At 36.6% G+C, this 15,428-nt stretch overlaps 1 protein-coding gene across 4 annotated transcripts in view; it reads left to right on the forward strand.

The window, feature by feature from the left end:
- rab6a (RAB6A, member RAS oncogene family) overlaps positions 1-14,955 on the forward strand; it is an 83,525-nt gene extending 68,570 nt beyond the window's left edge. For 2 of the 4 annotated variants that reach the window (XM_052025988.1, XM_052025989.1), the window contains exons 6-8: positions 4,934-5,027; positions 11,658-11,724; positions 12,778-14,955. In XM_052025988.1, coding sequence (XP_051881948.1) covers positions 4,934-5,027; positions 11,658-11,724; positions 12,778-12,842 — 226 coding nt within the window. In that variant the 3' untranslated portion in view covers positions 12,843-14,955. Of the gene's footprint in view, positions 1-4,359; positions 4,454-4,933; positions 5,028-11,657; positions 11,725-12,777 lie in introns of all 4 variants that reach the window. The other 2 variants (XM_052025986.1, XM_052025987.1) reach the window with 1 other exon arrangement.
- The last annotated feature ends 473 nt before the right edge of the window (positions 14,956-15,428 follow it).

Below are 15,428 nucleotides of genomic sequence, written 5' to 3' on the forward strand. Positions count from 1 at the left end.
CTACCTGGATAGTCTACAACCTGGCAGCATGAATGTTGAATTCTCTAATTTCAGGTAACCCACACCCCTTCTGTTCCTTTCTCTCTCCTCCTTCCAGGCCCTCTCACACACCCCCTCTTTCCAACCCCTCTCCTCCAGCCCTTGGTTTCCCGGTTTCTTTTCCCTCCTATCACCCACCCACTCTACCCACTCAGTCCCCTATCCTCTCCCCTTCTCCCACTGTTCTCCTTTTCCCTAGCATTCCTCCCATATCTAGTTCTACTCACCTCCTTCCTTATTCAGATCCCATTATCTGCAGGCCTTTTTCTCCACTAATCACCTCCCAGCCACTATCGCTACCTCCACCTCTCCCTCCCCCACCTGGCTCTTTCTGCCCATCAACCCCTCACCTGGATCCACCTATTGCTTGCCAGCTCTCGCCTCACCCCATCACCTCTCTATACTGGTTATCTCCCCTTTACACTCTTGGTTTTGATGCAGGGTCTCTGTCTCTACAAATGCTGCTTGACCCAACAGTTTGCTTTTGCTCCAATCCCGTGCAGAGGTTTTATCTGCAGCTGGGTGATTGAGGTTGGAATGGCTTTGGGTCTGGAGTGGAAAGGTTTCCCATTCATCCTGTAGATTAATTCCACTCCGAGGAGGTGTAGTATAGTGCTGAGAAAAAATAGGAAAAAGGGTTGGGGCAAGGACACAGCCTTAGCTGACATTGGTCTACACTGAGATTTGGCCTATTATGGACTGTTTGGTTAAGATTGTGTTTTGCATGCTGTCATGTAGCAGTTTTAGAATGGAGATGAACTTTTGAGGCTAGCCATATTTGAAAAGGATGCACGACATTCCCTCTCAGTTGATGGTCAAAGACTTCAGTGAGATGGAGAAAGGCCACGTGCAGTTGTTGATGCTATTCCTTACATTTCTGTGGAGTCATGCTCACTTGTGCCTCAAGATGGGTATAATTCATGCTGTAAGTTGGGAAGCAAATCTCCATGAGAATTGAATTTTAGACCATTGAAATGAAGTTGTCCAGGTGAATCGGTTTGTCTCCCTCTGGGATGTTAGGCAGGGCCTTTTTTTAGGTAGTTGAAGTCTGTCTTGACCTCATTTGTAGCTTCCTGGGATAGGGCATGTGTGCTGATGACCATAGCATGCTGGCTCTACATTAGAGCAAAAGGAAAGGTTATGAGAAGTTCATTTAGTTGATTGGGAGTAAGTGAAATGCCAGATGGTATTCTTGGTGGCAAAACCCACCCCATGAAATTTCTCTTTTTAGTTTGCCCTTCAGGACAAGGTGTACCTACAGCCTTTTTTTGAGTAGCTATCTCCTCATTCTATCTTACTCTGGGTGTTGATGTCCACATCAGAGCATTCAAGTTTCCAAGTTCCTTGGCTAAGGGAGAGGAGTGACATTCAGGTCTGTTGCTATTTGGTTCCCCTTGAAGGTCCTGAGGTTCTCCGTCTATGACTTCATTGAAAAGTGGAAGTTACCTGTGTATGACTACTTTTAATGTCAGGTGGCCGTTACACACATTGACTTGACAGAGCAAGATCTTGATATAATGTCAAGAGATCCAACGTTCTGTTGTATGGATGTAAAAACTGTGGTTTTATATAGGATTGTCATATGTTGAGCTCTTGTATATCACGTGTTTAGCAAGTACCCAGAATTTTCTAAAGCATAGTTTGACGGTGGATATCAATCCTCATTGAGGATATCACTCGGACAACTTCACCTGGCTCATGGAGGCTAAATATTAGCTGTCCCCTGATATTGACTTTGCAGCTCGGGGTGATAGCATTTGACTAAATGATTGATCCAGATAAGCACATGAATATTGTTGACTACAAAAGTTGATTATTGTCTGCTGGATGGAGGGAGTAATTATACAGTCTGGATGCTTAAGCACTGTTAATGGTATTTTGAAATTGGGTCTGAGTATCCAATCAATTTTCATCAAAGTTTAACGAAAACCTAAGTGTGTCAACTTGTTCTTAATATGCAAATCAATTTGAAAACCTCTTGAATAAATGTGACCAATTCAGTTGGAGATTTTCTTTGTGGAATTAGAATATCAATGGGCTATTGCATTTTACAGAACATTGAACTTTGACAATTTCACAATGTCATACGTCAGTCAAAACAAATCGTACCATAGTCTTTAAAGAACATTTGAAACTGATGATATGAAAATTATTTTTAGAGATTATGTTGATATATTCAGTAAGGTAGGAATGTGCATGTTTTCCCTGGAAGTACCCATGCAAAGTGACAGCATGGCCCATATTTCAATAATTTTCTAATTGTTTGATGTATTTCTTTCCTAACTGCTGTTCCACCACATGTGATGCTACCAATGCTTCTAAATCCCATTTTCAATTCATTCCTGGCATCAAGACTGCTGCAAAGTAATATACATTATGTATCATTTGTCATTATCTTTCTTTGTCCTTGCATTCTACACTCACACCATTCCATTTTATTCTGGTGTATTATTCTTTTTGGTCTATTTGTCTGTCCTAATATGATTTCCCCTTCTGTCCTTCCCAACTCCCCTCAAAAAACATTGAAGCTTTGAATTGCATTTCAAACTACTTTGTTTTAAATCTTTCCAGGATCTTGCAATGCTTTAAATTAGAATTGTAGCTGTCAAAACCATGAGGCTTTGCCTGTGATCGATGAAAGGGACTTTGCTGGCTATCAAAGGCTTTTATTGAACTTTCATGATTGGGACTTATTTTGACATTCACATCACTTCATTACATCTTTTAAGGCTCTTCTACCATGCAGTTCCATGTCATGTAACTCAGATTGGCTGTCCAAGTCTTCTGTATTAAACTGAGATTAGTTTCAGAGTGGAAATGATGGGTAGCAGTGAAATTCAGACATTTTCTTTAAAAAAAAAAAAGAAATATCTGATCAATAAATTCAGAACTACGGCTGGTAGAACCAGCCTTTATTAATCAAGAATCAGTTTTCTTTGGATTGGCTATTGCCAATTCTTCCATTACCATAATCAGAATCCTACTAATTGGCAATTAACAACTACCATTTTGTGTTTTCTTTTGACTGCACGTGGAATTGTTCATTGTTAATTATGAAAACATGGTTTCTAAAAGAAATATCTGTTATCTTTGGCATTTGGGGAAAAAAATTCTTTAGTATACTTTAACCTGTAGGAGCATAATTTCTCAAATTATTTAATATCGATGATAAAATGGATGCCATTACTTATTTTATTGCTCTATCAATGAGTTGTGAAGATAATCAACTATTATTTGTAACAATGTCATTTTTAAAAGTACTACATAATTTTTTTTCATTGCTTCAAATAAAATTGATAGATTTTGGCTGAGAAAATTCTTGGAGATAACTATAGAGTGCTGGAAAGCTCAGCCGGTCAGGCACAATATGTGAAAAGAGAAACAATCAAAATTTCAGTTCAATGACCTATTATTCACCTGAAGCAATGATTCTGTTTCTCTATCCACAAATGCTGCCTGACCTGCTGAATATTTCCATCATTTTCTGTTTTTATTTCATATTTCCATGTGCAGGATTTTTTTGTTTCTTAGTATTCGTAGAGAATTCTGCTCAACCATTGGTCCTGTAACATTAGAACAAAATAGTGATCTAATTTTTATTAATGAGTAAGAACATTTGCCTTCACATTGAGAGTTACCTTTCATTAAGGACCCTTACTTCTTGTGCTGTGATAGAGAAATATAAACAGAAAATACTGGAAACAATCAGTAGATTGGGCAGCTTTTGTGGAAACTGAAACAGATTTAACATGGTTATGACAATCCTGGTCTCTCCCTGTCAGGGGTGTTCCCTTTGTATATCCATTTCTCCTTTACCTCTTCTACAAATTAAAACTAATTTGCTTTTCCCTCTTTCCCAGTTCTGATGAAGGATATTCAACCTGAAACGCTGACTCAATTTCTCTTTCCACAGATGCTGCCGGACCTCCTGAGTGTTTCTAGCATTTTCTACTTTTAATTTAGATTTCTAGCATCTGCTATTTTTGAATTTTCATCTACCGTTATAGGGAATTTATTTTTGTGGAGAATTATTGACTTGCCAAACATTATGTTCTTGTCTCTGTGTAATGTCAGCTGGAATTAATTCCTAATTCTGGTTTATCTAACATCGGGTATCCACTAAATGCAGCTTTCTGACTGTTCACTTAATGTGAAGCCACACTATTATCCAGAATGATCAATAATTGGAACAGTGTCTTTTGCCACATTGATACTGGATAACAACAGTCACCTGCAAGTTCCTACTCACCAAAGTTCAAATTCCCTAGTGTTCCCCAATACTTAAAAATTCATTGTCAACCATTATTTTATCTGCTGCAGGCAAGTTGCAATCGAGGAAGGAGAAAGGAAAGCCAAAGAACTGAATGTAATGTTTATTGAAACTAGTGCTAAAGCAGGCTACAATGTAAAACAGGTAAGTGAGAAATAGGGGTACACTGCAGGATTTGTCTGCTTCTGTGGCTACAGAGGAAAAACCAAAACTTTAATTTAATATTGGAATCTGTGGGGTGTTAGGATCAGCAGGTTCATGCAGTGAAAAATCACCTGACTGTGTGCATTTTGCATTATGATTAAAGCAACATCCAGGAAGACTGATCTTTGATCTTCTGGATTTAGGCTATAACAATATGATGAGTGGAGTTTTTGTTAACTGCACAATTTCAGTTTTTGGGATATGGTTCTAAAAGCAGCTGACAACTGTTAACCTTTTCATACAATCTTAAGATCCAATCACATATTACATTTTATCCCTTTACTGCAATGCAGCTTTTTTGAATTAACATTTTGGTCTTTTCTTCTTAAATGTAGCCCAGAAATGAGCAAAAACTGCAGTGTTCAAATATATATGTGTGTGTTGTTTTAAAGTGTCTGTTCTGTCTTGCCATCTGTCCAGGCAAATAACAACTGAAGAAGGTGAACAGAGAGCCAAAGACCTGAATGTTCTGTTTATTGAAACCAGTGCAAAGATAGGCTACAATGTCAAGCAGGTAGAGCTTGCTATATCCATGGTGTGCCATTTGTAGCGGTGTTTGGTTATCCTGCCTTCTGCTAGATGATTGATTGCATGGTTCTGGTATGAAGAAATAAGAACATTGTACCTATTCACTTAACATTCAAGTCCAAAAATAGCAACTGTTAAGACAGCTGTGCACTTTTTGGAAAAGTACTTGAATTTAAAGACTTAATTTACTGAGATTGCTGTTAACTGGTTGTCTTAAAATTAACACTATTTTTGTACGTTTTGGCCTCAAACACTATTGCTGTTTCAAATTAGCTGCTTTGTAACAATTTCAAAATTTCTGTTTGGTAATCACTTCAATTTTTTATTGGTCATTTATTTCTTTGCATATTTTCAGTAAATTACAATTTCTTTAAGACACTGGTGGAACCAAATTTCAGGGCTTCTTCTCTTCTATTGCAATTGTTGCCTGATTAAACTTTGCCTTTACAGATTTGTACCAATCAAGCCTGTAGTTGGTGGCAATTCCACTTCTACATTCTTCTTGTGGGGCTTGCAATATAACCTCATGTTCAAAAAGGTTTAATTGCAGAACATATTTTAAGTTGTACTTTATATTGCATGGTAGAATATTTAGTTTTTTTGATCCTAGTTCGTAAGATGCTTGTGCTCTTTTGCCAGGCCACAAAAAAGATTGTTTTTAAAATGTATTTCTAGTACAGAATTCTTAGCAATGGCTTCTTGCATTAAAACTTGTACTCTTTTTACTTTTATGATGTCATTTAAGAAAAAATGCAACAATTTCGAGCACTTGAGATCTTGAGCAGCATTTTGATTTGTCAAATCCTCTTATCTTTATTGCAATATTAGATAGTGCTCTTTATTGCTGTAGCTTTTCATACTGGGTTTTTGTAACATGAGTTAAACTTAGTTATAATCAGGATTTGATAACTGTTGTATATCCATTGGAAATAGAATAAAAGTTTTCACTAATGGTGAAGATTCTCACCTGATGCTTAACTGACCTCAGAATCAGGATCTTTCAGAGTTCAAGTGTAGCAGGGGGAGAAAACACATAGCTAAATCACCAAAAGGCTTAAACAATATCGCCAATAGTGATTTTTGTTTTTTGTCTTGCCCATTTCACCTTTTGCCCATCACCATGAGGTGATGTGGGACAAGGCATTGGGAAGGATTTACTATTTCAGCAGAGGTTTGAATTTCAAAGAATGAAGACTTGGTAGTGCAAATCATTTGGCAAGTTCATGGTATCCCAATTTTTCTCAACCTACAGACTGTCCCACTGTGACCTTTTAAAGGGTGGAGATTTCAACTCTATGCAAGTGAAATTATATGTTTATTTATTTTGATTTATTAGTACCAAAGGATAGCTTGATGAAATGTTGTTGCAAATACTTGACAAAATGTTGCACGTAACTGAAGGAGAAATGCGCTGCTCTGTTACGTTTTCTTCCCTCCAGAACAGTCTGGCAGTAATTATAGTTTAGTATGTAAGGAATTATACATGTTCAGTCTGAAAGAACAAATTAGCAACACGCTGCTGCATCATCCCTTCATGTATTTTTTAACACTGCAGCTAATTCTTAAATATGTCATGCAGTGCCTTTTTTACAGAACAGCTTTTGAGTACATTAAGATCAATTTTTATGCTTTATTGGATTTAGATTGACATAACAAAAATGTAGTTTTTCTTGCATGATTTTACAGCTGTGTTGACAGTGAATAATGTGCATAACTTCCTGTTGTTCAAAATGAAATAATTCAGAATTGATTTATGCACATACCAATTAACTCGTCTGTGCAAGACAAATTTGGCATTCTCTGACAGCTGAGATTTTAAAATGAACAAAGCTGACACATTTAAATAGAAGTAGATGGCATCAGGAAACTGATCATGAAAAAGAGAACTGAATTAATATTTTGGTATAATCCCATTGTTTTCTAAGGTTTCTGATCCATCTATAGTGCATGAAAAACAAGAAACTGCAGATGCATTATCATATGCAATACTTTTTTTTTCAATTTTGGTCTTTTTTTTCTAGTAAATATAATTTTCATTTAAGTTGGTCTGAATTAGGAACAAAAAAGCTTACAATTTTGACACACATATTGATGAATACCATAGTTTCCATGAGAACTAATTTCTGTATCTTGAAGTATATGGTATTAGAATGAAAAGAATTATATTCAACTCTTAAATATAATATAAAATATGTATTTACTTTTGGCTGAATCTTTGCATCAACCCTATACAGAGTAATCTTATTCTGAAGGAAAGATTCAAGATGGCATTGGAGACATGAAACTGTAGATGCTGGATTGTTTGTTGTTCAAGATGGCACTGAGGGAACCTAAGATGCTTTTTACATTGGAATTTGAAATTTGCATGATGTTTTGGTTTCATGAATTTTTGTTAGCCTGTCTTCAATAAACTTTTGATTATTCTTTTGTCCACGGCAGTTATGTCCACCTTTCAGCACAAGGCCAGCAGTTCCTCTGAGCTATCATTGGATTTCAAGTTTATAAGATGGTTTACACTTTTCATATTTTCAGTCATATAGTATCCAGTTTTTGTACAGCACCATGATCTGACTGCTGTAGGCAACGCAGATCAAATGTTTTCATCACCTAAAATGTTGCAGGATTTAGGATTTGCCTTGCATACTAAAAATTGATAGTACTAAACATTTCTATGATCCTTGGCACTCAGCTGACCATACTAAATAAATGCAGAATTACATAAAATAGCTGAGTGGAGACGAGACTGCAGATGCTGGAATCTGGAGCAACAAACAGTCGGCTGGCGGAACTCAGCAGGTCGAGCAGCATCTATGTGGGGGGGGGGGGGGAAGGGATTGAAAGGAGTTGTTGACATTTCAGGTTAATTCCTACCCCCTGACATTCCCCCACTCCCCCAGCCACTGATGCAGCAGTTAGGCCAAGTATATGCTCTTCCCAGGGTAACCCCTTCACATGTAGAATGGAATGCAGCTTTATAAAAGGCAGAGATTTGAAGAGTGGACATAATTGAAATACTTCCTAATGCACAAACCAGCTTAAAAAGCACAGTTTGTTTGCTCATGGGATTTAGACTTTGCTGGCAACGTCAGTGTTTAAAACCCATCCTCAATTGCTCTTTAAAGGTGGTATTAATTTACTTCCTGGGGTAGTCCCACATAGCTGTTAGTTAAGGATTTTTGGGATTTTGATATAATGACATTTCGAGGATGGTGAGTGTTTTAGAGGGGAACAGTTCTCTTGTTGTTCAGGGTTTTAAGGAAGAAGCTGTGGAGAGTTTCTGCACTGTAATTTGAAGGTATATGTTCCAACCAGGATGAACTGGTGGTAGGAGGAGTGAATATTTAGGTTTATGTGAGGAATACCATTTATGTGATTTGGCAGCAATTTTTTGGAATGATTGGTGCCACTGCTGGTTTGCTGTTACATTCACTGAACCAGGATTAGTTAACAGATTTGATTTGATAGAGTGAAGGGAATTCCAGGTCTTGATGTTACAAGTAGTTACAGAATACAATTCTGCTACTGCTGCTAATGGTGCACCAAGGTTCATGGATGCTTGTTTCAAGGTTTTAGGTTATTCTGATTCTACGCTATTTAGGACAGTAGTGCCACATTACATAAGAAAAGTTAGTTAGTTGTTTTTAAATTGTGCAAACAAAAAGGTCCAGGAAAATTTGAGAATTTGAATATATTTCGGTACCATAAGTAAAGTGTACAATTCAGCATCACAGTGCAAAGACAAAGTTCAGCCTTAAAAATAGGCGTTCAATGGAAAGTCGATATCTTCAGGTAGATGTCCAAAACTGAAAACTAGTCAGCTGAGTTGTAGTTTTCAGAAATATGTTCATTTCTTGTAGTTAAGTTTTTCCTTATAATCTCTATCATACATTCAGGGTTGAAGGTTGATATGTAGCTATTTCTTACTGATCAAAAAATATGTTTCAGCATTCTGCTTTCCTTCTAGTTTTCATGCAGATAATCAGAAATTTATGCAGCCTTGTATGTAATCTTATTCCTAATGTAGTTTACCCAGAAATGAATCTTGAAAATCTTTTGATGAACAGTGGATTCTTGAGCAAAACCGCATGCATATTTGTTTGACTGGATACTTATGGGATGCATCACAATTTCTTTATTCTGTTATTCACTCTTCTATGCATTTAGCTACATGAACACAATTTTGTTATCTGCCTCAGCAGGAAATTCAATTCAGTGTCGAGCGGTGTCCATATTTTAGCAAGATTTGTGAAAGTGTTCAGATCTCAAATTTTGCATTAAACATGCTAAGCCATTTTCCATTAAACTTTTGAGCTTGCTATACTATATTTTTGAGATTTTTTTCAATCTGTTGGAAGTCATAAAGTTAATGCCTTTTCTGTTCATTTCAAGGAAATGAACAGTTTGTGCACAATGTGCTGTTTTACATAAGGCCATTTTCATCATTTGTAGGAAATGGAAATTATAGAATTACTAATATTCAATTGAGAATTGAGTTTTAATGGATCTGTCATTAATCAAAGGCCAACAGAAAATTCAATGGGGATGGTGTTTTCCCAGTGACTGACTACTTGGAGTAATGTGATTTTAGTAAAATTCTCATGATTTAATGGATCATAGGCATTTAATGACTACTCATTCTCAGTATTTAGGTCATTATAGTCTGCACCTTTATTTACTCATAATGCTCAAATAGAAAGTGTAGCAAATGCTAAAGATGACAAATGGTGATAATGTTGAAAGCTATTCCTTAATTAATGCTCTGCTTCAGTATTGGTTCTTCCCATTGCATGTCAAAATAGTCTGTTAAATGTAGATGCTTTCTTCAACTTGCATATAAGTACGGTGATGGTGACTACTACTGCATATAACGGATTGAAATCAGCAATGCATTAACATTAGTTTTTTGATATATTAGGAAAGCTATATTTTTTCTGTTTCTTGATCAGGAATATTCAAGTTTCCTTCTCTTTGAATCAATTTGGTGATTTTTTTTTTTGGAGATAAAACTGACTATGCAGTCTCATGTGAGTAAGGTTAAAGGTTCAAGCACTCAGCAATTGAAGAATGGGAAGCAAGGGTGCTCTCAGCAGTTGTCAGTATCATCTATTGACCTCTGCAGGCACTGGAGTAAAAGATGTGTGCTACTTGGATAGATACTGTATCCTGTCTACAATGACCCTCCACTTTCTATTAACCAGCCAATCTTCTATGCATGCCAATATGGAACATAGAACAGTACAACATAGGAACAGGCCCTTCAGTCCACAATGTCGTGCTGATCCAATTACATTAGTAATAAAATGCCCAACTAAACAAATCCCTTTTTCCTACACAGTGTCTATATCCTACCATTTCCCTCACATTCATGTGCCAATCTAAAAACTTCTTGAATGCTCCTATCATATCTGCCTCCACCACCACCCCAGACGGCATTTCCAGGCACCCACCACTCTGTGTAAAGAAAAAACAACAAAACTTGTTGCCCTGCACATCTCCTTTGAACTTGCCCCCATCACCTTAAATCATGTCCTCTGGTATTAGACATTTCAACCCTGGGGAAAAGATACTGGTTGTCTACTCTATCTATGCCTCTCATAATCTCATAAACCTCTATCAGATCTCCCCTCAGCCTCCGCTGCTTCAGAGAGAACAACCCAAGTTTGTCCAACCTATCCTCATAGTTAACTCTTATTCCATTGTTCTGCAGTATTTTGTAGCATCAGACAATACTATTCTGTCAAATTTGCTGACAAAATTTAAACCCTGCTTGGTGCTGAAAGTCATCTGGTTAGACAATCTGCTTGTATCACTAAACTTACACATTTATTGATTTGACAACTGAATTGGCCGTATGAAAACTGTGCTCACAGCAGTCCCGTTCTCCTTGGCTTTCTGGAACTAAGCAATGTTCTATCAGCAGTTCAGTGCTATCTCAAAAGGGTATAACTTTTTTTCCCTGAAGTGACCTTGTACCATTTCCTTGGGGTATATCTTCAGTAATTGCCTACAGTAGTTACAGTCCAAAAGGGTTATCCTTCATATATCTGATACCCTTATTCGTGGTACAGTTGGGCTTTTTACAAAACTGTTGTCAGCTTTAGTATTTTCTAAATGAATTCAGTATACTGCTGAATATTTATGAATTCTTGGATCCCAATATTTTGATAATTTATTTGCCTATTAGTGTCTTTGAAACCAGTTGATAATTGCAACTTTGAATTGTTAATTCAAAATTGCATCCGGGTTGTGTATTTTTCTATGATGTCTGCAAAGAGAAGTAGCAATATTTTCCAGAAAGTGTAGCACACTTGCCAGATTGTTCTGGAAGGGCATTATAATGCTGCAGGTGCACCTCTTGTTTTAACTCAAGTAGAAGATGCAGCATTAAAGTTGCAGAAGAATCCTAGTTTTTTTAATTGTGGCTTGCTGAACTCTTTGGAGACTTGGTTGCTCAAAGATACAGGAAAGAACCAAATTCAAGGAGCTGAATGGGATATTTTCCCAGTATTCTTGTTCTTATTTAAGCCTCCGCTCACACCAATCCATTTTTTATTCATTTTAACAACTTTGTTCTATAAAATCAAAAGCTTTTATTTTTGTGTATCTCTTACCTTAGCTTTTCCGGCGTGTAGCTGCTGCCTTGCCTGGAATGGAAAGCACACAGGATAAGAGCAGGGAAGACAGTATCCTTTTTTGGCTTGCACAAATAAAAAAATTGAATGTAATCTGTAATGTAGCAGAACTGCACATCATGTCCAACTTGAGGGAAAGAAAACTAGATAATTTTGCCATTTGTTATGAATTTATAAATTTGAATCTTTTTAAGAGTTGTATTTTTGATTTCCTAATATTCTGCAGATAATGCTGGAATTTTTAAGAAGGGAAAATGTAAAGTTGCTTGTACCATACTTGAGAAATTGTATAATGTTGGTTAGAAGTAATCTCTTGTTGGATGTGAGTGATGCAAAGTACTTAATACTGAATTAATTTAGTTCAGACATTCATAAGGTGGAAAAGAAAATGATGTTCTCGGCACACTAGCTACCCCAGCTTTAGAGGCTACTAGTTGTCTCGGAAGAGCTCAGCTCTGTAAAGGGAGTGACCTGTGATGTCCTTGCGTGTTTGTATTGGGAATGAGGTATGCATATTTTGACAAGTTTGAACAAGTGGGGCTTTCATTCAGACTTGTTGGGAACCATTACTTTAGTGCATGTGTAGCTTAAAGCTGAAATCCCAAATATGCTGTCAGAGATACAACCCATTCTTTATAATATAGGAATGTATGAATTTATTTTTTTAATGCACCTTATAAAATACCCTGAATATCTTGCAATCTGACGATGTTTTAATGCCTCATCAAGATGTAATGATTGCTTACCAAACCATTCAATATAGAGTTCTTCTTTGGTAATTGGTGATGATCAGGCTTTGTTTAAAGAAGAAAGGCTTTAAAATGTATGCACACACAGAGACCCAAGATTCTGCTGACGCTGGAATCTGGAGCAACACACACAAAATGCTGGAGGAACTCAGCAGGTCAGGCAGCATCCATAAAGAGAAATACACAGTCAACGTTTCGGTTCAAGGCCCTGATCCCGATGAAGGGTCTCAACCTGAAATGTCAACTGTTTATTTCTCTCCATGGATGCTGCCCGACCTGCTGAGGTCTTCCAGCATTTTGTGTGTGTTGCTTTAAAATGTATGATGAACTTTCCCTTAACACAGATGACTTTCAGTGATCGATATAAAACTGGAAAAGACCCAAGAACAACCAGTCAGTGAGGGAGGATGCTCCTGCTAATACTGGTTCTATAGCCCACTGCTTATTTGTCATTGCCATCCACCACAGTGTGAATATTGGCTAGTAATCTTACCCTGTTGGTAAAGTATTGCAATTCATCATTGCTGGCTGTCTTGTAATTGATCTATTAGCTTCACAAGCACAAATGTGGAGAAAATGTCAGTGTCTTCATTGGAAATAAATACAAAAAAAATGTAATTGCCAAAACTCAACTTGCATCAGTTTACTTTTAATTGGAAGACACATTTTGTTCTTTGCATTGTATAATATTGCACTTTTAATGATGGAACTCTGTAGCTGTTTAGTGTAAAGGACAGTTTATGCAGATAACATCTGAATGCTAAGTGGCTTTATGACAGTGACTATAATATCTGAGCAATGAGACACCAGTGAATTGGATCTTTTTAATTGCTTCTAAATGATAAGTTTCTCAACCTAATCTGTTAACTAAATGTCAAGTGTGCAAAGAGAACTAAAACAAAATACAGCAAACATCACTTGCAGTTTTACTGAAACTTGTTAGTGTTTTAAAACCCCCCAAATCATCATGTTTATGAATTAATTTTTCCCATTCCTCTTCAGCACCATCCGAGCCCAATGTGTCCTTTTTTTCCTAAATTTAGCCATGAATTAAGATGGTGATGGCCCCTCAGATATGCATTTTCAAATAATTATGCATAATTTCCAGATAAAAGAATTGTATTAGAAAGGACAAAAAAATAATTGGAGACAAACCTTTGTGCTGCATAGGTTGGAAAGTTCTCTTTACTCACTTGCACACATTTTAAAAGTAGAATGTCCTCTAGCATACAGAGATCTCTTTCAATTGTGCATTTGAAGGAAGGAAAGCATTCACATGCAGAACTTGTAAAATTATGTATCTTTTATTGATTTTTGTTATAGGGCTTCCATATTGTTTAGGGTTTTGCAATTCTGCATAGTTTGATTTACCTACCTGGAATAATATGATTTAGCATTTTTATTTAAGAGGATTGTTTATCTCCCCTCTAATTTATTTCTGTGCTCCAGTTTTTATTTTAAGTCTTTTAGATAAGTGTCACTGATTTAATTATTTTTGTCATGTTAGGATTTTCTGCATAGAACACTATAGCTTTATCTTATGGCTTTCTTTCCAATCTAAACATCAAAGCCTGTTTAGACTAACTGGTTGGGGGGGATGGAGAAACTGTTTCTAGTTAATGCTGTACACCACTTTTACTGTATTTTTATTGGAGAAAGTAAAACCATATGAAACTGTTGTGCCCTCCAGTTAGGATTTTTTGCATCCTTTAAGTGCCTACACCTCGTGCGTTGTTAAAGTAGGGCTGCAGGTATAGTTGGTCTCACTGTTGCTAAGAACCATAATTCTGCCTTACTTTTGGTGTGGCATTTACGGGCACAGAGATTTCCTGGTCTTCACAAAACTTGACCAGTCTATCAAACTTTGAAATGTTGCCTGGAAATGGCTACTTTTCCCCCTGCATGCCAGAGCTGTAATGTATTGCAGATTTTTTGCTTATCCATTTAGATAACTAATTAGTTCTTTGCTACTGAAAATATTGTAAGATGGTGTGGCTTGGGTTCTTTATATATGTTTGCCATTTGTGATCCTCATTTTTCTTGGGAGTACAAGAAAATAACACTAAATGGATTGCCCATGCATTTTTTTTTCTCCACGGTATTTAAACAATTATTAAAGCTCAACTGGGGAAGTTGTCTGGCCAAACAAGAGCATGCTGATTTTTATCAGAACTTCTTTATACACTGACAAAACTAACAAGCTTGTGAACAATTTTTTGGAGAGCAGCATTTTTCTTTTAATTATGAATGAAAATTCTTTCACAAGCTGAGCTCTCAAGGCTTCTGTGGTGCAGTAGTGTGCAGTTTCAATAGTACTGGTTTTTGAACAGAATATGGCTTACTTGGCTTGACTGTTGTACCCATGCAACTGTATATTCATTACTACTTTTGCGTATGTCTTGTTACTATGATAACCCGAAGTTAAAAAAAGGAAAATTTTGTCCTGGAATATCACTAGTACCTCAGCTCTGTTTGATAATGTAAAATAAAAACCCAAAGCCTGAACAAAATAAACACCTGCCTATTCAAAGTAGTCGACTGGTGTTTTGCCTTCTATTTCTTATGGTTTAAATTGTGGGTATTAAAACTGCATCATTCATGATTCAAATATCATTTGTGTGGTTTTTTTTTAACTCGGTAGTAGCCATATACATCTGAGGGTGGGTTTTGGAGGAAAGCCAAGAGGATAACCATGATGAGAAATGAGCATAGAGTTTAAATAGAACTGAAGTGAGGTGTTTTAATATTCCATGTTATATATGTTCAGTGCAAAAATGTTGACCACCTACACAAGTAGAACTAAAGCAAAACCTCCTGTTTCAAAACTGCCAGAGTCTATCATTTTCTGAGTTTCAAATATTTCTGTAATGTGGCGTGGACTGATTTATAATTTGGTTTAGTTATATCAAATCAGTAGTAAGACCCTTTGCCCATTTGAGTCTTCTATGGCCATTTTTGGTTGTTCATCTCTTAATCCCAAATTCTAGCCCCTTCTGATTCATGCAG

This window comes from Pristis pectinata, chromosome 11, assembly GCF_009764475.1.
Source record: "Pristis pectinata isolate sPriPec2 chromosome 11, sPriPec2.1.pri, whole genome shotgun sequence".
Classification (NCBI taxonomy): Eukaryota; Metazoa; Chordata; class Chondrichthyes; order Rhinopristiformes; family Pristidae; genus Pristis; species Pristis pectinata.